This window comes from Penicillium verhagenii (assembly GCF_028828195.1).
Source record: "Penicillium verhagenii strain IBT 33310 chromosome Unknown utg000003l_segment0_segment0, whole genome shotgun sequence".
In the NCBI taxonomy this organism is placed as follows: Eukaryota; Fungi; Ascomycota; class Eurotiomycetes; order Eurotiales; family Aspergillaceae; genus Penicillium; species Penicillium verhagenii.
In genome coordinates, this window is record NW_026643167.1 from 198,958 (window position 1) to 224,492 (window position 25,535).

A 25,535-nucleotide genomic window follows, 5' to 3' on the forward strand; every position below is an offset into this window, starting at 1 on the left:
AGATATTTATACTTGATTGCCGATATGGAGTCCTTTACACATTTGACATGCTTTACTGCGTTGGCTCCTCAAGTTGTTGGAAGATGAGGTTGCCCAACTTGACTGCTTTTCCAACTTAGATCAGAAAAGCACACGAGAGCACAAAATCGCCGACCGCGATTCAGGCTCACAAGTGAGACCTCTAGATTTGAATGCATCAACTTCGTCATTCCTAGCACAAAATCTTGAATCCATTTTCATTTCAGGAAAGCCCATCCCTAGTTCAAAATGTACTTCACAAAATGTCTTTTTTCTTCGCGCATACCTGCTCACATGAAACGAATCTCAAGCACCTCCTCTCTCTTTTTGAATGCACAATCACTACCCGCGTATTCCCGAAGATCAAGAAATGAGCTGCATGAGAGCCCTCGAGTAACTGACTAGGCTGTAGACAAGACACAGGTGCATCACATAAAGACTGGGCTGCAATCGAGGCATAAAGCTGAGTCGTTCCAACGGACTGACCAGATAGATTGCAGCCCCAAGACAGTTCTTCATGACCATGTGGATGAATTCGGTTGCCAGAGATGGAAATGCTGGTCGATTCTCGGCTAAAGCCTGAAGCGCTGGAGCCAAGCACAGCAAACCGAGCGAGACGCAGTGGTATGGGAATCGGATCCGAACTACCGATATATTCGAGTCGAACGTGAGGAGCTCCGCAACAGTGACAAAAAATGCAATGGTGAGGATGGCTGCATATCCCAGTTGAATGGAAGGCTGTGTCTCAAAAAGATGAAGGACTGTTGGAAGAGTGCTCGTCCAAATCACAGCTAATACAGTTCCAAGCTCAAATTCCGATCTTCGACACACCGTGCGTTGGCCGTTTTGAAAGATGGACAGGACTTGATCAAGCAAGATCAACGAGCACCATAAGATGACGCTGGCGCAAAAGGCGATGACAGAGAGTGCTTGGAGAGTTTGATTGCCGAGCATAAAGCGATGAAATAGGAGGACCTGCGCAAAAAGAACAGAGAAGTAGAATAACCCCAAGAGACTGATGAGAGAGATGATGGCGCAATGCCCGGCATTGGAGGGGTGATATTTTCCATGTCGGGTCCTGTTCTTGCTGGTGTGACGAAGTGCAAGAATCTTCTTTTCCAGCAGAACTGCATCATATATAGTTGAAACCAAATCGCAAAAGGACAGACAATGACCCTTGCACCTAGGCGTCAACAGTGGCAGAAGGATTCTCACCATCGCACGTTCTGCAGAAATTCACGACGTCTGGAAGCGTACTCTCAAGTCCAAAGATTGTTGAAATACTTGACACGGTCAACAGTTGAGTGAGGAACTGGCAGTTAGCCATTGCATCTCCAATGCAACTATCGACCTGGCAGCTCAATCTCAAAACGAAGCAACATAATTTCACCGACGTTCTCTAAACGATTGCATCTGCTGTGGAATCGAATGGCGACCAAACGGAACGATCGGAAAGCCGTAGTGATGTCTGATGAGAGTTGTCGCGTTGCGTAGATGGATACTGTACTACTGGCGGTAGAATCGCTCAAAATCTGTAGTAAGGCTATGGAGATTCTTCTCGATGGTCTGCCAGGCCACTCTCAACCTTTTGAAAGCCCCATGTATTGCTTCATGTGCTCGTATACTGTGGTTACTCAAACTCAAGAGTGAATTCATTGATTACATTCCAGTCGGCTCGCGTACATAACAGAAAGCCCTTCTCTCATCAAGGCCTCTCATCACATTGAGAATTCCGCCGAGGAGACGTACTCTGCATAGGTAGGTGGTGGATTTTCTTCTAACCTGCATATTTTTGTTCTCATTCTTGTTCTTTTATGGTCGTAATGGATCGCAATAGCATGATTTCTCCGCTTAATATAGCTATTAGAATATTTTTTATCGAACTCATGCATGTTGCACCAATTGTAACATCTTAAAAACATACACCAAAGTCCTTTCTACAGAAGAGCTCGCGTTGGCTCCTAGCCATACTGGATAATTCACATCTTGCATGGTACTGTATCACCAACTCGCTCTCTCACAGGCAGTGAACTCGCAAAAAAACTATTGCTCATTCCTTGCCAAAGATTCATACCTCCAATCTGGGTGAGAATTCAGACAGACTCAGTTCCAGCATGGGCAGGCTGCCTGATGAGCCCGCAGGGGAAGTAGTTGTGGTATTGGCAGAGACTCCTGTGAATGAGGTGATTCCAGAGCAAACGCTATTCTCATTCGATGTCGCGCATGCCTCTCGCGGAGTTTCTCTTTGGGATGCCTCGGATCTCACACTTCTGTCCGGTATCACAGATACCCTTGGGAACATCTTGTCCATGAGGCTCGTCTTGCTTGATCTGCACCGCTCTTCGGACTCATGCTGAGATAGACTGGGCTGCGTGCTCGTCAATGACCGTAGTCGATTGAACACAGAGAACTCCAACTTCAGCTTGATGCTGTACACAACAGTCTTGAAGCTCACTTGAATGTAATGCAGTTTGTACTCCGTGAGAAGGAGCAGGATATTCAACAACACGACAATAATATTGATCCAGAGCAGATGGATGATGGCATTCCGACCATTGCGACCTCGGATCTCGATCATCGGCTTGAGAGCTCGGACTGCTTCGTAGATGTAAATGCCGCAGATGATGGAATCTTGCACGCAGAAGCCGGTGACCTGTATGCGATCGTATATCGCGGCGGGTCGAGCGAAGCGTGCGTCCCCTTGGTTCAGGCCAAAGAACAGGACGGTCATGGGGACATGAAGAATGAAAAAGTTCCCGATGATCATCCACAAGACCCATCGCACCTTTTCCATGTTGGAGACAACGAGGTTCAGACGTGAATAGAGTACGACGGCCTGACCGGTAACCATGGCGTACCACCCGATGATGAAAGGGATTGACGTAGAAAGATTAGATGCCTGAGAGACAAAACGAGCCATGGCAGGCAGTGCATGCACAAGAATGCCCCAAGACGCGACCTGCATGCTCCAGAAATAGAGGCCGCTGTAGCGCTTGAATGTATGAAAGGTGACAATTGCCGTTTCGAAGGCATTGTATGCGCCGATCGCAAACATGGATACGACCTGAATAATTGAGACGTTCTTCATCAGAATAGCCCCGACGTCCGATGGTAGGCTGGTAATGATTGTATCCATGGTGACCAAAGACTTGTCGCAAACGTAAAAGAATATGAAACTTATGAGGTGGACGTGGTGAGTAGACAAATTTTAAAGCCTACTGCGGCAAACATGTGACTTTCTTGCAATGAGATCACGGCATAGTAGCTGGGGGCTGCTTGGAATGATCTGACGAACTTTCAGATCTTATTGGGTCAATGGATGGCCGGGTCGCAGACTCATTGATAACGTAGAAGCTGGGACGAACACAAGGCGTAATTAGCCTCGATCCCTTTTGTCTTTCTACCAGGTTAGCCAGACAATGGCATTTTCTCGTGCGTCTGGAAGTCCGGATCCCGATGAAACTTTAGAGAAAGAAAAGTAAGATTCTCAGCTTCCATAGACTTTGAGTGGGGCTGTCTGAGAAGTTGGATGATACTCTCGTCAGACCATGGAAACGACCGGTCGCCAGCACAGCCTCAGGCGAGGAGGACGCGATTGTCCATGGATGGCTGATCTGAAATTGACACCAAAAAAAGCCTTTGTGGCTTAGTATGTTCGAATTCAAGCTTCCCGATAGGAATAAACATTCGTGAAGAGCTGTCCTGTAATATACTCGTGCCCTTTCAACCGTCTATCCAAAAGCAATTTACTGGTGCTGGAAAACTCACAGGCGCAGGCAGAACCGTATCCCGTACAAGACACACCTGCGGGATTTAGAATAAGTCTGGGTATGGCACATATGTCTGGCTTACGACGCAGACCCTGACGTCGGAAGCGAATCAGAGTTTGAATTGTCCCCGAACTATTCATGTAAGCCCATTTCATCCTGCCCAACATGAACGACCCTAAGTGAGCTGTGGTTCTAGACCGTAATAAATTCAGGCCAAGATGATGAACCACCAAGTGGGCAACTAGGGGGCTGGAAGAAGGTTCGATGCAGGAAAGATAGCTTCTAGATCTTTCCATCGACTGGATCGAAAGGACGGTTACCCTGGTGACGGAAAAGTGGAGAGGATCTTCCCTATGTGGAGTCATCCGTTAAAGAGTGGATCGCGAATCACCTTCAAGGCATCAATTTGGGAGCAACATTAGTAGCGTTGTGCTCTGTGCTCCCAAAACACGAGTCACATGAGCCGTTTGTGTCAGAAGAGCAATCTAAATAAGCATGAATTGTGAAGAGACACTCAGTTACACATCTGGTAGTCGATCGGATCGTAATTAGTGAATTGAATGTCAATGCAGAGGTCCTTGGTTGGTCATTTCTTCGACACGGGACACGGGTCCGTGAGTCAGTGTTCCTAGTCTCAAGGTCCCACCGATATCTGTCTCGATCGGATCATGAGTCACGTCTTACTAGGTTATTTCTGATTGGCGTCTTGCGCCAGGGTGTGATAGGAGCGTTGCAAATTTTTGCAATGGATGAACCATGATAAGTCCCACGGCGAATGGCATTCAGAACCAAACTTCCCCGTCGTGTTACCATGTGATTAGCCGCACTCAGTATTCTTGAGCCATACAAATATTAGGCTTCAAGCCATGTACTGTACGTACCAAGAAAAGGGGTAATGACCTGGATTTCAATCTCACCCACGTGGATTATCTGGTATAAGCCATACTCAAAAAAGAAACATATGCACTAAACGGGTGCTTGGTAATCAACGGCTCTCTGTATGTATGCCGCAGAAAGTCATCCCTTCATGTGTGTATCAAAACTGCCTTTGGGGATCATTTTGAGATCCCAAGTTGACATACGCAGCAGCGATTTTTCTGCGAACCCATATCAGAACATCAAAAAATGCATCATGTCCAGTTTCATGAGGCATGTGGGTATTTTCTAGCACGCTTACAGATTCTGGGTTGTCGGTGTGAATGCACATTCGTGACTTCCAACTCGGAAAATTGGTACCAATAGGGTTCCTTGGCAGAGTAACATATTTTTGTGCTTCGTTGCAGGTCATCTCCCAACGGACCCCCTAGTATTAAAGTCTATGCCTTCCGAACCTTTTGCCAGAATGAATCCTCTGCTTTTCATCCTTCAGCTAAAACTCGCTTGTCAAAAGATAGCATGGCAAAGCAATCTAACTCCACCCCAAAGAAGCCAGACATCACAAGCAGGTCGAGAGTGACGCGTGCGAAGTCCCGAGTCAATTCTCCCAGCCCTACTCAGTCGGGGGTCTCTCAGTCTGGTGCAGATTCCTATTCTCTGCACTCAGTGGCGCAGCCGTCCAAAGTCCCAGTATGTTGATGGTGGTCTATTTTCGATTCCTAAATTCTTGAATTACCCTTTACTATGCTCAGTACTGCCGATACCATGCGCACCAGCTGATCATACTATTTAGGGGCATATCGTGTCAAAGAGTGATCGGAAGAAGGAGTTCAGAGCTATTCATGCCAAGTGCCTTGATGAGATGGACAAAATTGGTCGGGAGCTTCAATTGGGCCCTTGCGGAGAAAAACGATCAAAAGGCCTGCGAGTCTCAGCTGTTGCAGAGAATGCAAGTCGCAGAAGCTGAAGCGAGTTCGAAATTGCAACAGGCTATTGCGCGAGAAGAAGCCGCTCTGGCTGACAATGAAAGACTTCACAACGAGATTCGTCAACTTCAGCAGCAGGTGGAATCGCCGAATGCTTCGACACAGGATAACGTCCCATGGAACGAAATTCAGCTGGTATTGCATCAAACACATGGCAAACTAGTCTCCGCGACCACGCGATACTGGAACGCGATCGACGCCCTCCAGAACCGCAGACTAGCATCCTATCTACCCGGCTCCGGAGTGATCCACGGAAATTGGACGGAGCAGTACGGCCCGCCAGGAAAATTGGGACACAATGCCCTTCCCGGGTTCTCTGCATCGGGTAATCCCCCGCTGAGCAATCTGCAACAACCTGGGGCAAACAATGTATTTGATTCGTTTGTGTGAAGCGTCATGATCTTCGGGTTCTTGTGGGTCCAATCCAGTTTAGTGGATTTGTATTTTGATGTCAGTAATCATGACGCACACAAGTACCTCGTGGTCGCATCGCCGTCTTCGGCCTACAGCTGCATACGATCAAGTTTAAATATTAGACGAATTCATACCTTGTCTTGAATGGAGAGCTTTCCAAAAAGTACATAGAATAGATGAGTGTTAAGAAGCAGTACTGTTCACCGCCAAGCGGGGTAGCCCGTCACCTGGGTCCGTCCGCTCGGTGGATCATGATCGCCGTCCATATTCCACCCCGCGCGGGTGCTTTATCCAATCACGGCAAGCTTTGGCTACTGATATACCAGATGGTGGACTACCCAGCCAATTTTAGCAAAGCCAAATGAAAGGCTTGCCACGGGTCATATGATTTGGAATTATTTGCCCAGAGCCCTGAATGTAACGTCGAAGATTTTTTGTCAATGTTCTGGACAATCATTTGCCAGGCCGGCCGCGCAGGGTTCCAAATCTCCCTTTCCAATTTGTCACTCTCCGAGTCGGCAATTTAAGTAAGTGGGTCGAAATGCAATGACCCACCGGCACATTGAAGCTTAAACGGCACGTGGAAATTGGTCCGTGCGCGTATTAGCCAAGTCAGATATGATTTCAGACCGGTGGCGGTTTTCGGTTTTTACTCCAGATTTCTTCATGCTTAGCGAATCTAATTTATAATCTACTCAGGCTGGCTATGCAGCTGGATGCTGGGGCAGGTAGTGGAAATTGAATGGTCACGTGAATCATGTAGCATTACTTTGGTAACAAAAAGTCAATCACATCATGATCCGAAAGCTCATTGGCAACGACCTGTTCACCCAGTCAATTATCCTCTTCCGTAGTGCTCTGGGTTTCCAAATTTATGTTCTCTATTGCTGCCTCCACAGCTACCATTTGTTGGACAATGTCGTCCAGATCACTGCAAATGGTTCCAGTCTTATCTGCAAGAGTGCTCAGCGAGCTCTGGATCGACCTAAAATGGTATCAGCGGTGGCGTTTCTCAGCAGGGTATCCGACTTACTTCACTCGGGTGTCTAGTCTGATAGACGTATAATTAGCAGCGGGGTTAAAATTGATTCCACGGCAGAGTCAGACACTTACTCGGAGATACACTGGAAGGCGATCATGGTACGATTGTCTGGGGTTTCAGATTCTCCTCCAATTTCCTGCCCTCCTCCAATATCTTCTCTCTGTATCCAGTCTTCAGTGGTATCTTGCGGGATCCTACCCACCAGGTTCGTCCCACGTTGGAGACTGGAGAAGTCGTTCTCCTCGAGAGATTCAACCTCTGTAGTATCACCTTCGGCCGATAGTGAAGAACCTTCTGCACTGTCCGAATCGGAAGGTGACAGCGATAAAGCGCGCTCCAATCGACGCCGAAAGTCCTCATGTTGTTTGGGGCGGGCAGGCTTTCTCATTCCAACCATCTTTGTGCCAGAGAAATGTTAGAACAGTGAATTTGTCAAAAGTAAAATTCGGGCAGCTTTTATAAGGTTTGTCAGGAAGGTCTGAGTAAGCAATTGATGTGGATTTCTCTCGTAACATTGAAAATTCTGTTGGAACTTTGGCTTCGTCAGATTATGTAGAGCCATGAATGTAAGAAGAATTGGAATTATGGGCTTTTGAATTTTTGAGTGAGGTCTAAGCTGAACAGACATAGTAATCATGTAGAATGTCAACATTCGAGTAAACGGACAATGTCGCCATGTAGAAATTCAACATGCAAGGTCAACAGGCAAGGTCAACAGGCAAGGTCAACAGGCAAGGTCAACAGGCAAGGTCAACAGGCAAGGTCAACAGGCAAGGTCAACAGGCAAGGTCAACAGGCAAGGTCAACAGGCAAGGTCAACAGGCAAGGTCAACAGGCACGCTCAACAGGCAAGTTCAACAGGCACGCTCAACAGGCACGCTCAACAGGCAAGTTCAACAGGCACGCTCAACAGGCAAGTTCAACAGGCACGCTCAACAGGCACGCTCAACAGGCAAGTTCAACAGGCACGCTCAACAGGCAAGTTCAACAGGCACGCTCAACAGGCAAGTTCAACAGGCACGCTCAACAAGTAAGGTCAACAGGCACGCTCACCAGGCAAGGTCAACACCCAAAAGCACCATGCAAAGTCAACATGGAAACTCAACATGCGATAAAATGCAAGTCAAACATGAACACATTGCTCTAAACACATTCGATTCCATCCAGGTCATGCAATTGGAATATTGCTCAACAGTAATAGTGATTTTTGCCTATGAGCGACGCAAAATTAAAAGATATTACCTGATTTCTGAAGATCAGGAATTGGTGAAAGTATGTGATACGGAGCGCTTCTCAGCTGCAAAATGCTTGGAATGGCTCATCGGACTAATCCATGGAACGGATTCTGGCTCGAAAAAGTATGACTGACTTCCCCAGTGAAAGATACTTACTACTGACCCTAGTGAGCATTTAAAAGTCAGCCAAGTCCCTTCAACAGCCATTTATAACCATCCCATCAGCATCAATTTAAAAATCACAATGTCCCCACGCAGTATTTTGAGCTGGTCGGGACAAGAAGAAGATAATCTTCTGCAGTGGTTGGATGAAAATCGTGCATTGCCATGGAAAGACCTTCCGGACGCATACAGAGAAAAATTCGGTGTGGACCGCAGCGTTGAATCCTTACGAGGCAAAAAATACCATATTCTGCGGAAGAATAGTCGCACCACTGCCCGATCTCCGAAAAGTCAAGGTCGCCGTAGACGACGAGAGCCCGCCCGCCGCTCGGTTGAACAGACAATCATACACTCAGACGCCCCAGCCAACGCGGCAACCCGGAGCAATATCGATCTGTGGTTCGAGACGATTCTTGCGTCCGAGTCTGATCCTGCTGGTAGCAACGAATCGACGCTGACAAGAGTCTCGATTTCAGGTATGGGTCCTCTCAAGCTAGATCTATGTATATGCTAAGTTTTCTTTCAGATTGCTTGACGCCAGCGCTTAAAAAATACCGTCCCAAGAAATCACGATCTTCATCATGGATCTGGGAGTATGTACATCGTATGTGCGCCACTGGGAGAATGGACTTCTAAGGTGAGGTGTATGAACATGATGCGAAGCATCACAGGAGAGGACCCTGGTATACAAATGGGTGTGGAGCCGGTGCAAATGAACGTTTGATTCCCAGATATGATCAGATGAGGCATGTAGCCTTAAGAGGAATGCCAGTTGCTCGTATCTTTCAAGATCTCAAATAGTGCACAATAAATTGGATATGATAAAACAATTTTAAGTATACCATCATTTTTGGTGCATTTTGTTCAAAACTAGAGGCCGTGTTTGCTTCCCAGCGGAGGGTGGGTCTGAACGACTTCCCTGCGTGCTTGGTCAAGCTACACTCGAAAAAAGACAGTACTATCATTCTGCGCCTGCGGACGATCAAGGCGGTTTTCAAGTTGGTATTGCCTCGATTTTGAGACAATTATGCACTCTGACCTCAATTTTATGTCGAGTCAAGACCGTTTTCCAGACGGTACCTTGGATGGCGTGCGTAATGGCCATACTCGGGTTGAAAGTCCGAACCAAAACTTTGTTCCGTCAAAGCATTCTATTTCTCACCATAAAAAATAATATCATGGCTCTGTGGATCCCAAAAAGCGTCCCCTCCAAGCAGCCCAGGTCTTTTGCTGCGAAATGTCCGACTGAATCTCTGACGCCCTCAAGAATCTCACCTAGCACAGGACTTCCCAATAAGTACATAAACAGCTGAAGCCTCTTACTACCACCAAGTCATCAATCTCCTCCACAGACTACACGTGCGAAGTTCGCAGTCTCCATCATGCGTCTTTCTGTGCTCCTCTTCATACTTTGCCCGCTTGTCTTCGGCAATACCCTGGAGATCATAGATGTGGGTGGTCTGTGTTATATCTACTCGAACAGCACACGAGGCTGTACAGGATCCTCGGAGGCTATTGGGGAATTGAATGGTACTTCTTGCTCCAGTAAGTACAGCTACATACAGATCATCTATGGCGCAATTCCACTGACACTCACCAGATCTCAGCACGATAGGGCACAACAAGCGCACCGAGACAGATTCAGTCAATGTGACTGTCTGTGGCCCCCACCGACAAACTGGTCAAGAGCTTGCTTGGATCACAGCAGACAAGAGCGGTCTTCTCAAGTTTCAAAACATCAGAGGAGACACAGCAAACTGTACCATCGGCAAAGAGTTCACGGCGGGGGCTTCCTGCTCTGCCCTTAGTGATAGTTCGATGAAATCGGCCGCAGAAACGCCTACATCGATCTTATCTACTAAGGTTTTAGAATCTAGCACTGTTGCATCCTCGAGCATGAAACCGACGTCGCCCAAGCCCGTCCCGATGGACTGCTAGTCAAGTGGGGCAGGAGTCGGTGACATTTGCCTTCAACCAATTCAGTTCAATCTCTACTGCATCCGTTGTATTCAGGTCATTCTGATATTTCCTTCTAGCTCCCAGGCTGGGCTTGTGTTGTGGCCTACAAGAATTGATTGAAGTGTACTCGTCTTGCTTTACTTTGACATTTTCCTACAATTTTGGTTCAAAGAAAGTAGTGTTAAGGTAGAAAGTTTGAGCTGATTTTTACCAAAGCAATTGTCAACTTCGTAGTTGCATTGAGATCCACGAAATGCCTGACTTCCCGCTGTCTTGCGGTCCCTCGGGCGATTAATGTACTACAGAGCGTTGGAAGAGATTGGAAAATGATCCATACACTTGGCTGCGAATCTCAGTGGAGCTGAAGGAAGCAAGCGTTAACAAACGTAATATGCGATACGTCGGTCTATGTCTATCACTCTACATAATGGCACCAATAGCCCTAAGTGTAAAGACTGACTCCATGTATATAAGGTTAGTGTATGATTGAAGACCAAGATTTTTTTGATTGAGCATAATATTGAGAGTCTCTAGATTCCACGTATAGTCTGCGACGCGTCCGGGTAGTATAACCGGTTAATGCAATCCTCAAAGCCCTGTCCACTCAGCCGTACATCGGGGCAAGACTCCTGGAGTATTCTGCTGAAAGCGTGATAGCCCTGGTATTGGGTATAAAATATCAAGATACAGGTTTTGCGACAAGAGCCATCTTGTCTGCGACGTTGTCGTGAATCGTTCATCCAAAAGATGGCGAGCCTTCTCCACTGAGAACTTCGGGGGTGAGCCAGAAATCCCAGTCAACGACGTCTTCTGTCTCGGATTGCAGAAAATCGGATTGGTGAATCGCCTCCTTCTTCACTGGAGCTTCTTGGGTGACGTTGAAGTTATGTGCAGCAAACGCATTTCTGGGAGAAAAGACTATAAGAGGTTTTGTCAGCATGGCGGCCACTGTCCTTCCTTTTATAGACTTACCTGGCAGTTTGCGTCGTTCTATTTCTGCCACAACTAGCGATTCCTGATCAGGCGTGAGGATTTTGCGGGTTGGAAGGAGAAGAGTATGACTGGAGAATCTTGCTCGAGCGCTTATCAAGGATGAATGATGGAGTTGGGAATGGCGATGCTTTGCCTTGGCAGTCTTCCTGGATACCTTAGCAACAAAACAGGGCCAAGGCTTCGCGGTCGACTGGTCATCAAATCCGACAGTCCGTCATTCAATCTAGCGCACTTGTCATTTTCAACATAAAAATAGGCCACCAGGCTTTCAAACCTTGACTGTATGTCCATCGAACAAGAGGTTTTTTATTCACCTAGATAAGACAGCGCTTTAGATTGGTCGCGTAAGCCAATACAAAGAGTATCACAGTAGGCACTATGTCAACGATCATATCTTATTTGGACACGCCACGTGCCAGATGACGCTTCTGCCTGCTCGATCGACTGTGCCTGTGCAGCAGATCAACCACTCTCGAATGCTGTCCATGTTCTGCCCACCAGAGTGGGGTTCGTCCTTGGTCATCAATCAAATTCAAATCGATGTCAGGATGTTTCAGCAACGATTTGGTCACTGAAACAAACCCGTTGGATGCGGCAAAGAAAATGGCAGTCCACTGTTGAGGACCAGTGGCATTAATATTAACCAAGTTGCAAATGCCTTCTCGGAGAAGAACTGAGACAATGGACAGATGATTCAGGATAACAGCTAGTTGGAGTGGGGTGGTTCCCGTAGGGCTTTTTTGGTTGACTTTGATTGACCTCAAACGGAGGAGGGCCTTCGCTGCGGGAAAATTGCCTGCGCGGCATGCAGACCAAGCGGAGGCACAACCTGTCTAGCCTGGGAGTTTATGCATATTTGCCGCTGTTCCAATAACAGTTCAAGGACTGGCAAAACGGGCTTCTCGGCAGCTCAGGCCAATTGCGTTATCGATCAGGATCGTTCAATTTCAAATCGCTCTGGCGTAGAAGTGATTTCATAAGGTCATAATAGCCACGGTTGACAGCGTGCCATAGAGCCGTTTGCCCTTTGGAGTCCGATTGATTCACATCCAATTCCGAATGTAAGAGAAGAGAGTTGGCCATCTGGGCAGATTGCTGGCCATCGAGCCTTTTCCCAGCCAAAAGGAGAGGGGCATCATGCTGGGAGCTCTGGTGGGTGATACCAATTCCTGCATGTCGTACCAGCATCTGGGCTGCTATGTGATCCCCTTCAAGAACCGTAGCCTGCAGTGGCGTCCAGCCAAGAGAGTCTGCGATATTGACATCCACTCAAGAATCGGCAAGTAAGAGTTGTAGCAGATAGTACTCGCGATGCTTCAGCGCGTATGCTAGGGCTGACAGTCCGTCTGAGCATCGATCGTTGACATCAATCTCCTGAGACTGAAGAATCCGCTCAACGCTAGCAGCATTTCCGCCGATCACAGCAAGTGACAGGGGCCCTCGATCTCCAAAGTCGCAGCAATAGCGAACGTTGGGCCGATATTGCAATATCAAATCCACGGCCTGTGGGTATCGCAGGTCAATCGCTACAAGGAGCGCATGCTTGCCAGCGTACAGGCAATCGATATCCGCGTGGTATTTTTCAATGAAGAGCGCTGCAATGTCCAGTCTTTGAGCTGTCACGGCTCGATGGAGTGGTGGGACTTTGTCACGCATGAGGCATCGGAAGAGCGCTTCGGTGAAAACCGAACGAAATCGTTCACAGACCAGGCGTAGCGTCAGGATGTGCTTTTTTTGTAGAGATCCGCAAATCCAGAGCAGGAGCTCTGTTGGAAGTTCGGAAAGCATGAGAGTGTACTTTTGCCGGATTAGGATGTGTTCGAGAGATTTCAACAGACAGCAGATTTCATCACCAGATGTCTCACAACGCGGCATTTGCTTTCCCTTATAAGCACATTATAGCCTAGCATATTCAAATTTTGAAAATTTTAACCGTTTAGGGTCCAAATGTCAGTTTCTGCAACCGAAATCGCTCGAGCCAGAAGCTGGCACGTGAAACCAGTTTCCATCCCAAGGATAGCTCACCTTGATCCCCGAAAGCACGGCCATGGTCCTGGGATCTTGAGTGGGCGTTCCAGGAGCATAATAGCTCCCAGGACCGGTCAAGATGATCCTAAAACCGACCGTGCCATTGCTGGGATAGGTTTTCACGGGTCTGGGGAGTGTGTTAGCCAACGCACAAGCCATTGCCGTAGCAATCACAGAAATTAATGCCTGCCCTTATCTCGGAGCCTACGCCTTGTATGGAAAATCATTTGCAGCGCGAGCGATACGGTATGCAGGATCGGGCGCTTGGTTCAGGGGATCACTCAAACATCCATAGTGGGCCGCGGTGAAGTATATTACCGCAGTGAGCAACATTTCGGTCTATATCATGAGGTAAACGACTCGGAGTCAAGGATCTCTGCAAGCCCCGTCGTTGCCTCGAGGGGGCAGTGACGCGACAAAGTCGAATTGACGAAGACATGAAGAATTGTGGTTTCGCGGGCCAACAAGGATTACGGGCTAACAAGGATTTGGCTCGATATCGTAGTCGTGTCTCGTGTGTGCGAGTGTCACGTGTAAGGCTGGACACGTTCACAAGTCCACCTCGTGTCGGATCTTTCATGCACGTGACTGCGGTGGTTCCTTTGCACACCGTTTGATCAATTTGCGTTCTTTCAGCGTTGCTCGAAAAGACTGGAAATTGCGTATTTTTTTAAGCTGTGTTACTTTCCACCTTGTGTTCTACGCCTCGCGAGGGGAGAACTATAGGCCATCCTGCAGTCCTATCGCTGTTATCAAAAAAGAGAGTACAGTATCACTGAGTCCAAGATCGTTCTTGAATTTCATTCAATTCTACATGATTTTCCCAAAATGATGTCTGTAGTAGTGGTACAGTAAAGAATAGATCTATTATTGCCGGCATGTGTCTTCATGTTCAAGGTTGTGAGGTTTCGGCTCGTCTGCATACACCAAATATATCTCCCGATAGAAATAGGGACGGACAGAAAGAAAATGTGCAAAGCGCGACTGCGGTCCAATCTTGACAAGAACTTCAGCACAGTGATTACACGCAATATGTCCTCGAAACCCATGCTCAATCCACGATAAACGTACCCTTTATCACTCATTGATTAGCCGCTCCTGCGTCGACCAAAATCTGGATGATGCGGCGGTGGTGCAGTTGATAGGCGACCTCCAACGCACTCTCGTTCTTCTTGCTTTTTGCATCAAGATGCAGCTCCCCGGTTCTAAGCAGCCTCTTCACCAAAGAAACATTGCTCTCACGAGCTGCAGCAATGAGGTACATATCCCCAAGCCGGTTATTCTGGCAATTAATGTCAAGTCGACTGTCGTCCAAAAATAGATTCACTACCAACAGGGAATGCGTCTGAAGCGCAAGCCACAGGGGGTCATTTTCGTTCTAGTCGACTGCATTGATCCTAGTCCCATCGGCGCTGAGCAGCAATCTTACCAACTCGTGGGCGCCTTGATATGCGGCAATTCCAAGAGGACTTTTTGGCCATCTCCTTGGATGTTGGGATCCACTCTCAACACATGTGTCGCCGCAAGTATGCTAGAAACAATCCGGATATTCCTGCGCGAAAAAGCAATATAGAAAGCTGTGGTTCGCCATCGTGCTCTGGTATCACCACCCTTGAAATTCACGTTCAATCTGCCATCATTGAGAAAACGCTCGGTAATATCGTCACGTCCCAGCTCCACGGACAGCCAGAAAGCAGAATTGCCGTGGCGGTCCGGACAATTCACGTCAAGGCGTTCGCTGGATAGCAGCAGATTGAGGGCTCCGAGCTGGTTATCAATGTTGTAATTGTACGGTGCATATACATGCAGAATATGTCTGCCTCAGGCAGACATCATACAATCCGGCAATTTTACCTACCTCCGCTCTCTACTGCTTTGCTACTACTTCCTCATCAGCTGAGGAGTGGCTATATCCCCTCACTCTACCATGGTTTGGGTATACTTGGCAGTCCGTATGGGCATGATAAGGGAATTGGACCTCGGCACTGAAGGATTGAGGATAGTATATATTACTCCGGGGTTCCCTTCATTCTAAAAGTAGACTTGAACAGTTGAATGAAAGTAGGCTGCCTATTCAAGTAAAACATCGTCATCTTCATCATAGGTATCTTCATCCTGTAATCGAACACTGTCGCTAGTCATTGTCACCAGAGGATAGAGTCATCGCTTTCGACGACAGCGGTCCTTCTGAAGAAAATGCGGCTGTCTTGCAACAGCAGATCGCAGACATATCGTTCATCCACTTTGTGCAGAACCAGCGACGGCGCCAGCTCCCTGCAGTTATGCTATAAATAAATGAGAGGACCATCGCCCCCGCTCCTGAACACAAAATCCTTTGCGTCACAATCCACCAAGCGTTGCGTTCCGTTCTGCCTCTTACAACTGCGCGAGGCATCTTCATTGGTAGCTTGCCAGTTTTCTGCCTCCACAGCGCATCAAAAATCGGTATCCACCGTGCATATGCTGCCCTTCACGACTGGGTGCTACCATTGGGCCAAAGAAGTCATTCGAACCGTTCTGCGTGGCGTACTAGAAGAATTTGTGGGCAGATTCCTTAATGCAGCGCTCGTCATCGCCGCAAGAGGAATGAGAATGACATGCGTCTGCGAACCCGTATCTTGAGCATTGCATCATTTGCTGAAGGGCCCTGACTGTTTCCACAGGCCCCTGCCCAAGATAAGTTTCTCGCCTTTGATCTTCGGTGCCGGTGCTCGTTACCCACTGACACAGGCCATACACCTCCTGATGAAGTCATCCAGCTCCGTTACGCCGTTGATGTTTCGCCATCGAGTCGTGTCTAGTAGCTAGGGTCAACGTCCCAAGTCTTAACCGCATCACCATAACCCGCACGTATGACACCAATGAGGCTGGCCTAAGCTGACCGAACTTCACCGCTGTTAGCTTCTTTCACCTTGACAACACGAGCGATTCTTCCTGTGCAGCTATGTCCCAGCCAGTCCAATACCGTGAACTTGTGACCAGCCCAATTCATCGATCACCTCAGGTCGATGCTACAAGGATCATTCAGCCGTCAGCCCAGTACCTGGAAAGGTGAGTCAGAAGTCATTTCTCTGATCCAGTCACCAATACCACGCCCAGTAGGACATGCCTCCAGGCACACTTCGGGCGACTGATGACAGCTTCAGGCTATGATGGACTGCCACCTTCCAGCCCATCTTGTATCAACGCACACGTCGCCAATGTCTCACGAGAGTTGGGAATTGATTAGTGTGCTAGACAAATCTACCAACACACTCCGCCATGGAAGAAGAGCTATTGTAGAGCAATATATGTCCGGCCTAAAGAATTGTGAGGTCGAAGATGAAAGATTGAGAGTGGATCCCTTATCAACGGATGTATACTGACATCTTGGAAGAGTCACTTGCCAAGTGCGTTGTGATCTTACGACTCGATGTGCATACACTCGCATTCCTCATACAACGGACCCTTGTCCCGTGAGCCCCATAGACCGACATCGACAGGAGAAGGTCCAGAGATGAAGATCCTTGGTATCAGACTACTCCGAATTGGGCGCGACTACAGGAGGCTTGATCAGCACGATCAGAGTAGCAATCTCCCAAATGGTCCCGGTAGTGCGTTCAACACATTGTGGCGAGAAAAGTGAGCTCCCCAGTTGAGGGTACCGTTGACGGGTGTCGTCTCGAACTCGGCGGCATGAAATCGACTGCGGTGGAATAGCATCATACCGACCAGCTCAGTATCGTCAAGCGGCGAGTCCCACGCCAATCCCGACAACTTGGGGAAGGAGTACGATACTTCCAGCAAAGCGGTCTAATGAAGACCGCCTCCACACTACACATGGGTGGCCGGATGATCAATGGCGACCACTGTATATCCCATGCACTCCTGGAGCCCTTGTTCTCCGCTACCCAATATGGGCAGCCCTCGTCGTATAGACTGAGGCGGGGATCATCACACCAATCGTCTGCCTTCAAGCCCAAATATGGAGCATTGGCTCATTTGCTAGATTTTTCCAGAGGGTAACCTTTTTGATTCAGCAGTCCCAAAATGAGTTCATTCACTTCTGGATTCTGCACCCGTCGCCCATCTTCCAATCGCCCGTCAAAACGCTGATCAGCCATCGGATAAACGTGAGTCAGCGGCCCCTTTTTAGATCCAATTGCTAAGGCGTGCCCAACAGGTGATACCTCCGAGAAATCCTCAAGCACATCAACAATGCCCAAGGCTTAGTTTGACTGCCATCGCGGATAAATTTCATTTCCATGAACACGTTGCCAGTTTCCCAAATGAGACGGCATGTTGAGCAGTATGCCCACAAGGGGCTTGAGAAGCATACCGCCATGGCTTATCTGGCTCAGCCCAGTGCCATAGCTGGAGTCGGTTCGTGGGAGTCGGTTCGTGGGAGATGGCTCGTGGGAGATGGCTTGTGGGAGATGGCTCGTGGGAGTTGAACCGTGGCAGTTGGACCTTGGGCGTGGGTCAGAGATCAGTGGGAACCAGACATTTCTACTTGGTGACATTCCGTGGCCATCTGATGGACTACCGCTAAAATTGCAGCCAAGGGGATATCGATCCGTAGCGTTCTCGAAGCGGTGACTGGACCGAGGATTGTTGGATCGAAAGTTGGAGACCGGCAGATCCACGCCAAAGCGGGGTCTGTGTTGTCCTAGCATCATGCCGGGCATCGCTAGAGTGGGCCAAGGACTGAACAAGCTTGACTATGAAGAATTGTGCGTGGGATCTTCTTTGATTGGTTTCATTCACGCATCTTGAGAGGCCACTGTCTGTGCGGATCGACGCCGCGGGACGCGGGAACCTCCCACGCGTCTTGGACCTCACCGCCTTTGCTGTCGATGGATCGCGCAAGCCGCACTTTCAAGCATTGCTGACGAGTGCGCCACACTCAATCTCAACCTTTCCTCGCTTTCACAGGCTGGAGGTAAGGTCTCAAGACGGCCTCAAGGGTGGCTTGCCGTCAATCCCAATCCCGGCGTCTTTGGAGACACCATGCTGTACAAGTAGCTCACCTGGCGAATCTTCCGCAAAACACTGTTTACCTGCCCACCGAACGATACCTACGATTTCCATCGGGCCTTGCGAGGGTATGGAAATCTATGCCAGCGGATACAGTCCTCAGATTTGACTCAAATTTGTGATCTGTGAGACGAAATCCTTCGCTCTTCCGGGCGAAGCTCAATACGGGGAATAACCTCATTCAATGAGAACTTTGATGAACATACCCCTTTTATGAGCCCTTTGGGCTTGACTTGACTGCCGAGCGACGCATACAAAACTGCGCCCGCTAGTACTTCATGGCCTACAAGTGGAGCGATTGTGCCCAAATAGGGAGAACATGAATCCCAGCATCTGGAAGCGATACAGTGCAGTCTGCGAGCTGACCCGACTGTCGGTACAAAGCCATTTACAATGTGTCGCCGCGGGTGGATCCGATTCGGCTGAAGGTTCCCTGCTTTTCAGTATCAAAAAAATCAAAAAGCATCCCTGCTGGGTCACATGGGTCATTCTGAAGTCCGGGAGGTCTCATGGAAGGTGCTCCATGCTATACAACTCCAAATTGCGCCGTGTCTCTCGGTATCGAACAAATTTTGGTCCTGCCAGGGCCATTCAAAGTGGGATGGATCTCTGTAGATTCTTGTTGCTGACCCATTGGTGCACCTTGAATACGCTGCCGTCTTGTCACGTGACGCATGGTTACGGCCCCGATTCAGCTGAAGACAAGTCGATTTGAGCTTCCAAAAATTGCCGCCCATTTTATTGGCGAGTAGAAATATTCAGAGAATTCTGTACTCAGCGATGTCAAATTCACCCAGAAAATCGCTCTGGGTAGATGTGGGAACCACGAAGAGGAAGCCCTGACCGTGTAAGGCCAACGCTTCCATCGAAAATGGCAGAACAAAGAGGAGCTCTAGTACAATGTGCTTGACATCTAGCTCAGTTGCTTATGATCCGGTCATGCAATTCGTGCTGTGCCATGATTATATGATGTGAGTTGCAAATCCCCCAGCTCAATACCATCATCGCTGCGTCCGCATGTCATTCCGAATGAGCTCGTTTGTCCGCATCTCCAAAGTCCAGCAAGCTTCTCTTTATTTGATCTCGAGAAACCATCCTGCGCCGATGACGCGACGTGACGCGACGAGCTCCCGTCCGTCCGCTTTTGACCGACAAACAGTGATAGCCGTTCCGGCCTTGTAACCAATGTGCCGCGATGCATCATCTCCAAGGCCTTAACTTATTTAGGTCAAACATCTACGCTTCCCGTTGGCTCTTGAGGACGGAGAACGACTGCTGGGCTTTCCCCGTTGTCTCATCAGGCGCCTTGCTTAGTGCCAAACAGAGCGAGTGCTCCAATCAGGACTCAGCTGCGCATCATACCAGACGATGCTCAGATGTTGGATGTGCGGCTCGTTCGCCCCATCATGCGGGTCTGCCGTTGCCTGCTGGCGAAGTTATCCTTGCCAGGCTATTCTGAGATAACTTCTTTCCCGTAGATGTATGTGTACACTGTCAAGTTTATTTATCCAAGTCAACCAATCAAGGCTCATGCGCAGTATTCAATTCAATCTCGAACTGACCTTCATGAAGGATGGAGTCACTGAGTTTCAACTTCATCGCCTTATTGTACGTAGTATGTGGTTGACTAATTTTCACCTGTGCTGTTTGATGATATATTACGCTCGTGTTAAGAGAAGATGGTGTAGACTTCTCACTGGTCACAATATTGAGTGGTCACTAGAGAGATTAACGCCACGAATGTGCGTTCCATATCAAGGTGTTCATGGTCTAGTGATGCGAACGTCCTATTCACTTACACGGGAGACGTGCGACTACAGATATATATAACAAGCCAATTCCCAAAGTGATTCTTTATGTAGATACTTCGAAATGACGATGCGTCGGCTTGGCTCTAGATTATATCAGCCGTAAATCACAAAAGTATTGTCCGTCAATAAGGACTTGACAATGGCCGTTGGCCTAAGAAATAGATCATTTAGGTGGGGTCTACCCCAAGTCGGACGAAATGTGCGCGAGGGGTGACACACCGCCCGAGCGACTCACTCCGTTTGTCAACACGTCCTCAATCCGCATTAACAGTCTGCTTATCAACACGTTGACACAGTCACCACCCACAGATTGTTTTCAGAGCTGGTCACTGTTTTTCGAAGCTGGCCATGTTCAGAAAGCCGGTCAACTGTTTACACACGCTCAGTCAATTGTTTACGAATGGTCATTGAACTGTTTATCAGTGCAGGCTCAACTGTTTAGAAAGCCGGTCGACTGTTTATGCACGCTCAATCAACTGTTTAGAAAGCCGGTCAACTGTTTACCAGAGCAGGCTCAACTGTTTACGCACGCTCATTCAACTGTTTATGAAGTCGTGCTGAATTTTTTTTTCAAAGCAGTATCCAATGTTCCCCAACACTGGATCAACAGTTTCCTAATGGTGATTCAACTGTCTATAAGAGCAGACTCAACTGTTTATACCGCAGGTCAACTGTTTAGAAAGCACCAAAACTGCTTGACTGTTTACGCACGCTCATTCAACTGTTTATGAAAACATCCTCCATTGTTTATCAAAGCAGGCTCCAATGTTCACCAACACTGGGTCAACTGTTTAAGCACGCTCTTTCAGCGGTTCACGAATGCTCAGTCAACTATCACCATAACAGGCTCGACCGTGTACGAAAACAAGCTGAACTATTTACGAAAGCTGGGCAACTGTTCACCGAAGCAGGCTGGTTGTCACCATGGACTATTGATCACCGCATCTACCCCGTCACCACCAACGCCAACCTCAACAGTCATCTCAGTTTTCCTGACCTGTGAGACAGACGTGAACAATGCGTTCTTGCCCAAGTCTGATGGTCTTTGATCGAGCCGTCCAGCCTGTACGTTTGTGTATACATCCTGTGAGATCAGGTTCTGGACATGATACTACCATGCACGGCGAAATCTGTAACAGCAAAGTTCTGGGCTTATTCGCTCTCTATACAACGCTATCTTGGAGTGAAAAAAGGCCCCGGAATGCGTTCTCATGGCCCTACTGTCAGTCTCTTCGCCCGTGGCCCGGTCCTACATGACGTATCCATTGATGGGTGTGCAGATCAATTGCAAAGCGAGGATTGAATACTGGTCCCTAGCACCACGAAGAGGTGCCTGCACTTCGCTAGAGTTCCTTGCTTTCGCAGCTTCCCCCTGCGGAGAAATTGGTGATGCAGCACCCCCCTGCGAAACGTATTTGATAACGCAGACCTTGTACTGCGAACCCCTGGCCACAGAGACCCTCCAGACTGCAGGCAAGAGTGGGAGACCATGACTCAGGAGTGTGAGGAGGAAAATCCTGATTTTTTCTGGGCCGGAAATATGGCGCCTTTTATGTCAAGTCGGCTGCGTCTCTTTCTACTTAAGATCTTTGGCACTCAGTCAATGCGTTCTCTCTTCCCGCGATCGCATTCTACAGTCTCGAGCCAGTAGATGTACTGGGCTTTCTTTAGCAGTTGGGTACCTGCCACTTTCCACTATGAACTATGATACAGTGTCAACGATGGGTGAATCGGTAAGGTCTGGTACGCAGCAATCGATTCACTATTCACTAAACAGTTGTTCCTTTATAAGTCCCTCATGCTAAATTTCAGGGACTTGCTTCTTAGTAAACGCCTCTTCTGTGGACCTTCTTCGAAACGTATCGCCGGGGGGGGGGGGGGGGGGGGGGTGATAGACAAAAAGAATCGGTCATTTCTGCATATCTCCTTTACCCCTCGGCCCACGTTCCCTCTTCTAGCGTATAGTATCCATTGGTACAGACATGGCGATCGAAACCAGAGTTGTTTTGAGTGTATCAAGACAAGACAAAGAAACACAGCCAATTTGAATTCCAAAAGCGCTAGGGACTCAAATATTTCCCAGGTGCATTCACAAGCTTTCGGAAGTAGTTGGTCTCTCCCACATGGAAAGTCGAGCTGTTTGAGTCCCCAGCAAACCCGAGCCACTGTGGATTCTCGTATTTCATGTCCTTATTGGCGCGAAGAGGTGACTGCAGGTATATTGGAGGCTGGGACAAAACCTCGCCAGCACAGGCAATTTCAAAAAGAGGACAGATCAAGAAGGACGGCGGTCCACAGAGGCTCACAGCCACTTGATCCTGGGTGAGGGAAATTTGATAGTGTATGGTCACTCCCATCTCCAGCAGCCATTGTAGGGGCTGGTCAGGCAGAGTGGCAAATGCCATAGAGAGTCGTGGTAAATCACTTATCTCTAATTTGATCTATTGATCCCCGTATAGATTTTCGTCGAGCTTGGATTCACACGAAGGAAAAAACGCCTAGAGGCATAGATTAGATGGTGTTCGCGGAGATTGGCTTGGACGACTTACGCAGCCGGAGCATATAGATTTCTCCACAGCCAGATCCAGCGGAGGCAATTCCACACAGCCGTAGGTTTTGTAGTCATTTTAGCTTCCACGCGTAGTGCAGCGGTTATTTTTGAGATCGGAGGGCGGGGGGAAGGGACCATAATTTAATAGCTTGAAGTGACAAGACAACATTGACGAGGAAGAGTGATAGCATGCAAAGGGAGATGATCAGATGATCTGAAAATCGTTCGGAATCAGTCCCAGACCCCTGGAGACCTAATCTATCTACAATTTTATTACCTTGACCATTCCTGGGAGTTATAGCGCTCTTAGAGCGCTCACTCAAGATCCCAGGGCCAGACTTTCGCTTTCAGGAATCTAGGTGAGGTGTCCTTGTGGCGGGCACTCTGTTTCACGTAAAGGCTTCTGGCCCGAGCGGGTTATGAGAAGACTGGTCCTGGGATCTCAATCAGCGATCCCGCGAATGACTGAACTGGAACTGGGAATGCAACCACTGCCCCTGTGAGCTAGTTTGCTCCTGGGGCTCCTGAATCATATCCTGGAGCAGTTGTCTTTGATCCTAGGGCCAGGATTGTGATTGATTGATTGATTGATTTATTCATAGACTGTCCCAGCCGCCCAATTAGCAGCTATGCAGCGTGTGACTATAAGTACAGGTGTCTCCGCCCTCGCTTTCAGAAACCAAGCCGTTCGTTGCCCGAATGACTTCTCCATCCGCTCCAGTAAGTTACATCCCAACTCGTAGTCTTCTTGATCGTTCTGTTTCTATGTACCTGTCAGGCCTTTCCTGGCCTTCCTCTCCTTCTATATACCAAAAATCACTCGTCTTCGCTATGTGTAGTTTAGTACCGTGGGTGGTACTGCTCGGAATTGTCCCAGCAGTCCAGTCCTCAAGATCATCTTTGCTGCTTGTACTGCCATTGACGGGCTACAGAGAATGCGTTTGATGTCGATGCATGGAACCTTGCCTGCCCACATTAGATGTCGTTCGTCCGCCCAGTTTCGGCACTCGAGCAGGACGTGTCGTACGGTTTGTGGCCCGTGGCCGCATTCGCATTGGTCGGAGTCTGCCTTGTTGATGGCGTGGAGGTATGCACGTAGGCCGATCTTGCCCGTGCGCATCTGTGTGATGGCGGAGCTGATCGCTCTATGGGTGTCAATATGCGTGTCGAAGATCGCCTTCCCCGGCCTCACCCCGAGCCTAAAGAGCTCTCTACCGTGCTTGGCATTCTCCCAGGCCGTGTCCCACTCGCCTCTCATCGCTTGACGGATGATGGACTTGGTGGTAGCTGCGAGTATCCGCAGAGAGTCTGTTTCTGGCGATCGCACAGTGTTCGCTCCCGTGCTTGGATTGGTTCTGGCGGCCTCTTTCGCTGCTTGGTCGGCTGCCTCATTACCTGCCACCCCGACATGTGCCGGAATCCATCGGAACTGTACCTGTCATCCTTGGCTTCGAAGCTCGTCGAGTGCTCGAATAGCCTCGACCAGAATGTATTGCCCGGATGGATGCTTGGGATTCCGAATGACTTGGATAGCGGCTTGGCTGTCAGTGAATATAGCGGCGCATCTATCTGACGTGACGCATATTGGCGGCGTATCGAGGACTATCTGCAGTGCCAGAACGAGCCCTCGGAGCTCTGTCGCGTACACTGTGGAGGTCCTGGATGTACCCATATATTGAGTCTGCTTCGTCCAAGGTCCGTTGGCGTGTGGTGCACGCGTTACGGCAGCTGCTCCGATGTGGCCATCAATGCCACTTCCGTCGGTGTAGATGCATAGCGTTCCTGCCTCGATGGCATCGTGTTTCTTGATTGCTTTCTCTGCGGATTCATTGATGTGGACGAACGGTGGGATCCACCATGGCGGCACCACATGCGGTATACGCTTTTCAAGCCGGTCGAGCTGCACCTTATATTTACGTTCGAGGATACTCGAGAAGCGGCCGAGGGGGCTCTGTTCGCTGCTCCTGCTGATCTCGGTTGAGGCTATGTCGATGTATAGAGGTGTAGTTCTAATGCGCATCATGGCCTCCAATGCTGTTTGCTCGAGTTGTTGTTGCACCGGGAGCAGATGAGCTTCTACGTCCACCGCGGCACCGGCAGTTGTCCGGAATTCTCCTGTGATGATCTGGGCTGCACGTCTCTGAATCCTCTGGATAGTGTTGACCATCGCGCCTCCTCTGCTTATGTAGCTGTTCTCAGGGACATGCCATGGGGCCAGGATTGTGCTTTCGGTGATTCAGGTAGCGTCTCCTTGGGACCATTACGAGACGACTGGTCCTGTGATCTTAATCAGCTATTCCACGAACGACTGAACCGACACTGAAAATGTGTCAGTTATATGCCTGAGGCACGGACCCACATGGTGCATCTGCATCTGGGTTCCCCTTGAATGCGAAGCTATTGTTCTTTTGCTTCCTCGCGCTAGGTCTTGTATCTAGAAGCGACTATGGCTTTCCTTATTATTGATCATTCATCCTTTTCATCCGAAATACAGGTTTTTCTTCAACAGATACGTGAGACCCTCACACCAGATGTCAGGGATCGCGGCCGCTTAGTTTTACCACTAGGCTAACAGGCCAAAAAGGCACAGCGTTTGGTCAGCGACCAAACACCCAAGCTACTATATATGCTTGATTTAACGGTAGATCGCTAGACAATGGTCGAGCTTGGCTTT

General features: G+C 48.7%; 11 protein-coding genes across 11 annotated transcripts; 3 read left to right on the forward strand and 8 right to left on the reverse strand.

Moving 5' to 3' along the window:
• Positions 1-381: 381 nt before the first annotated feature.
• Positions 382-1,345, reverse strand: N7466_001479 (uncharacterized protein; the record flags this gene model as incomplete). The annotated part of the gene is made up of 2 exons (XM_057160877.1): positions 382-1,145; positions 1,276-1,345. 2 exons carry the CDS (start codon positions 1,343-1,345, stop codon positions 382-384), a joined length of 834 nt encoding a protein of 277 aa, XP_057024162.1.
• A 7,240-nt stretch (positions 1,346-8,585) lies between these two features.
• Positions 8,586-9,227, forward strand: N7466_001480 (uncharacterized protein; the record flags this gene model as incomplete). The annotated part of the gene is made up of 3 exons (XM_057160878.1): positions 8,586-8,979; positions 9,030-9,107; positions 9,175-9,227. The coding sequence occupies 3 exons, from the start codon at positions 8,586-8,588 to the stop codon at positions 9,225-9,227; spliced, it is 525 nt and encodes a 174-aa protein (XP_057024163.1).
• A 658-nt stretch (positions 9,228-9,885) lies between these two features.
• On the forward strand, positions 9,886-10,441 carry N7466_001481 (uncharacterized protein; the record flags this gene model as incomplete). The annotated part of the gene is made up of 2 exons (XM_057160879.1): positions 9,886-10,048; positions 10,104-10,441. 2 exons carry the CDS (start codon positions 9,886-9,888, stop codon positions 10,439-10,441), a joined length of 501 nt encoding a protein of 166 aa, XP_057024164.1.
• Positions 10,442-11,198: 757 nt separating this feature from the next.
• N7466_001482 (uncharacterized protein) lies at positions 11,199-11,402 on the reverse strand (the record flags this gene model as incomplete). Its single annotated transcript, XM_057160880.1, has 1 exon — positions 11,199-11,402. One exon carries the CDS (start codon positions 11,400-11,402, stop codon positions 11,199-11,201), a length of 204 nt encoding a protein of 67 aa, XP_057024165.1.
• A 448-nt stretch (positions 11,403-11,850) lies between these two features.
• On the reverse strand, positions 11,851-12,643 carry N7466_001483 (ankyrin repeat domain-containing protein; the record flags this gene model as incomplete). Its single annotated transcript, XM_057160881.1, is given in 3 exon segments — positions 11,851-12,203; positions 12,222-12,284; positions 12,451-12,643. The coding sequence occupies 3 exon segments, from the start codon at positions 12,641-12,643 to the stop codon at positions 11,851-11,853; spliced, it is 609 nt and encodes a 202-aa protein (XP_057024166.1).
• An 81-nt stretch (positions 12,644-12,724) lies between these two features.
• Positions 12,725-13,243, reverse strand: N7466_001484 (uncharacterized protein; the record flags this gene model as incomplete). Its single annotated transcript, XM_057160882.1, has 1 exon — positions 12,725-13,243. The coding sequence occupies one exon, from the start codon at positions 13,241-13,243 to the stop codon at positions 12,725-12,727; it is 519 nt and encodes a 172-aa protein (XP_057024167.1).
• A 1,321-nt stretch (positions 13,244-14,564) lies between these two features.
• N7466_001485 (uncharacterized protein) lies at positions 14,565-14,747 on the reverse strand (the record flags this gene model as incomplete). The annotated part of the gene is made up of 1 exon (XM_057160883.1): positions 14,565-14,747. One exon carries the CDS (start codon positions 14,745-14,747, stop codon positions 14,565-14,567), a length of 183 nt encoding a protein of 60 aa, XP_057024168.1.
• A 1,680-nt stretch (positions 14,748-16,427) lies between these two features.
• Positions 16,428-16,712, forward strand: N7466_001486 (uncharacterized protein; the record flags this gene model as incomplete). Its single annotated transcript, XM_057160884.1, has 2 exons — positions 16,428-16,534; positions 16,586-16,712. The coding sequence occupies 2 exons, from the start codon at positions 16,428-16,430 to the stop codon at positions 16,710-16,712; spliced, it is 234 nt and encodes a 77-aa protein (XP_057024169.1).
• A 979-nt stretch (positions 16,713-17,691) lies between these two features.
• On the reverse strand, positions 17,692-18,150 carry N7466_001487 (uncharacterized protein; the record flags this gene model as incomplete). The annotated part of the gene is made up of 1 exon (XM_057160885.1): positions 17,692-18,150. The coding sequence occupies one exon, from the start codon at positions 18,148-18,150 to the stop codon at positions 17,692-17,694; it is 459 nt and encodes a 152-aa protein (XP_057024170.1).
• A 4,220-nt stretch (positions 18,151-22,370) lies between these two features.
• N7466_001488 (uncharacterized protein) lies at positions 22,371-22,715 on the reverse strand (the record flags this gene model as incomplete). The annotated part of the gene is made up of 1 exon (XM_057160886.1): positions 22,371-22,715. One exon carries the CDS (start codon positions 22,713-22,715, stop codon positions 22,371-22,373), a length of 345 nt encoding a protein of 114 aa, XP_057024171.1.
• A 975-nt stretch (positions 22,716-23,690) lies between these two features.
• On the reverse strand, positions 23,691-25,028 carry N7466_001489 (ribonuclease H family protein; the record flags this gene model as incomplete). The annotated part of the gene is made up of 2 exons (XM_057160887.1): positions 23,691-24,290; positions 24,345-25,028. 2 exons carry the CDS (start codon positions 25,026-25,028, stop codon positions 23,691-23,693), a joined length of 1,284 nt encoding a protein of 427 aa, XP_057024172.1.
• Between the last annotated feature and the right edge of the window lie 507 nt (positions 25,029-25,535).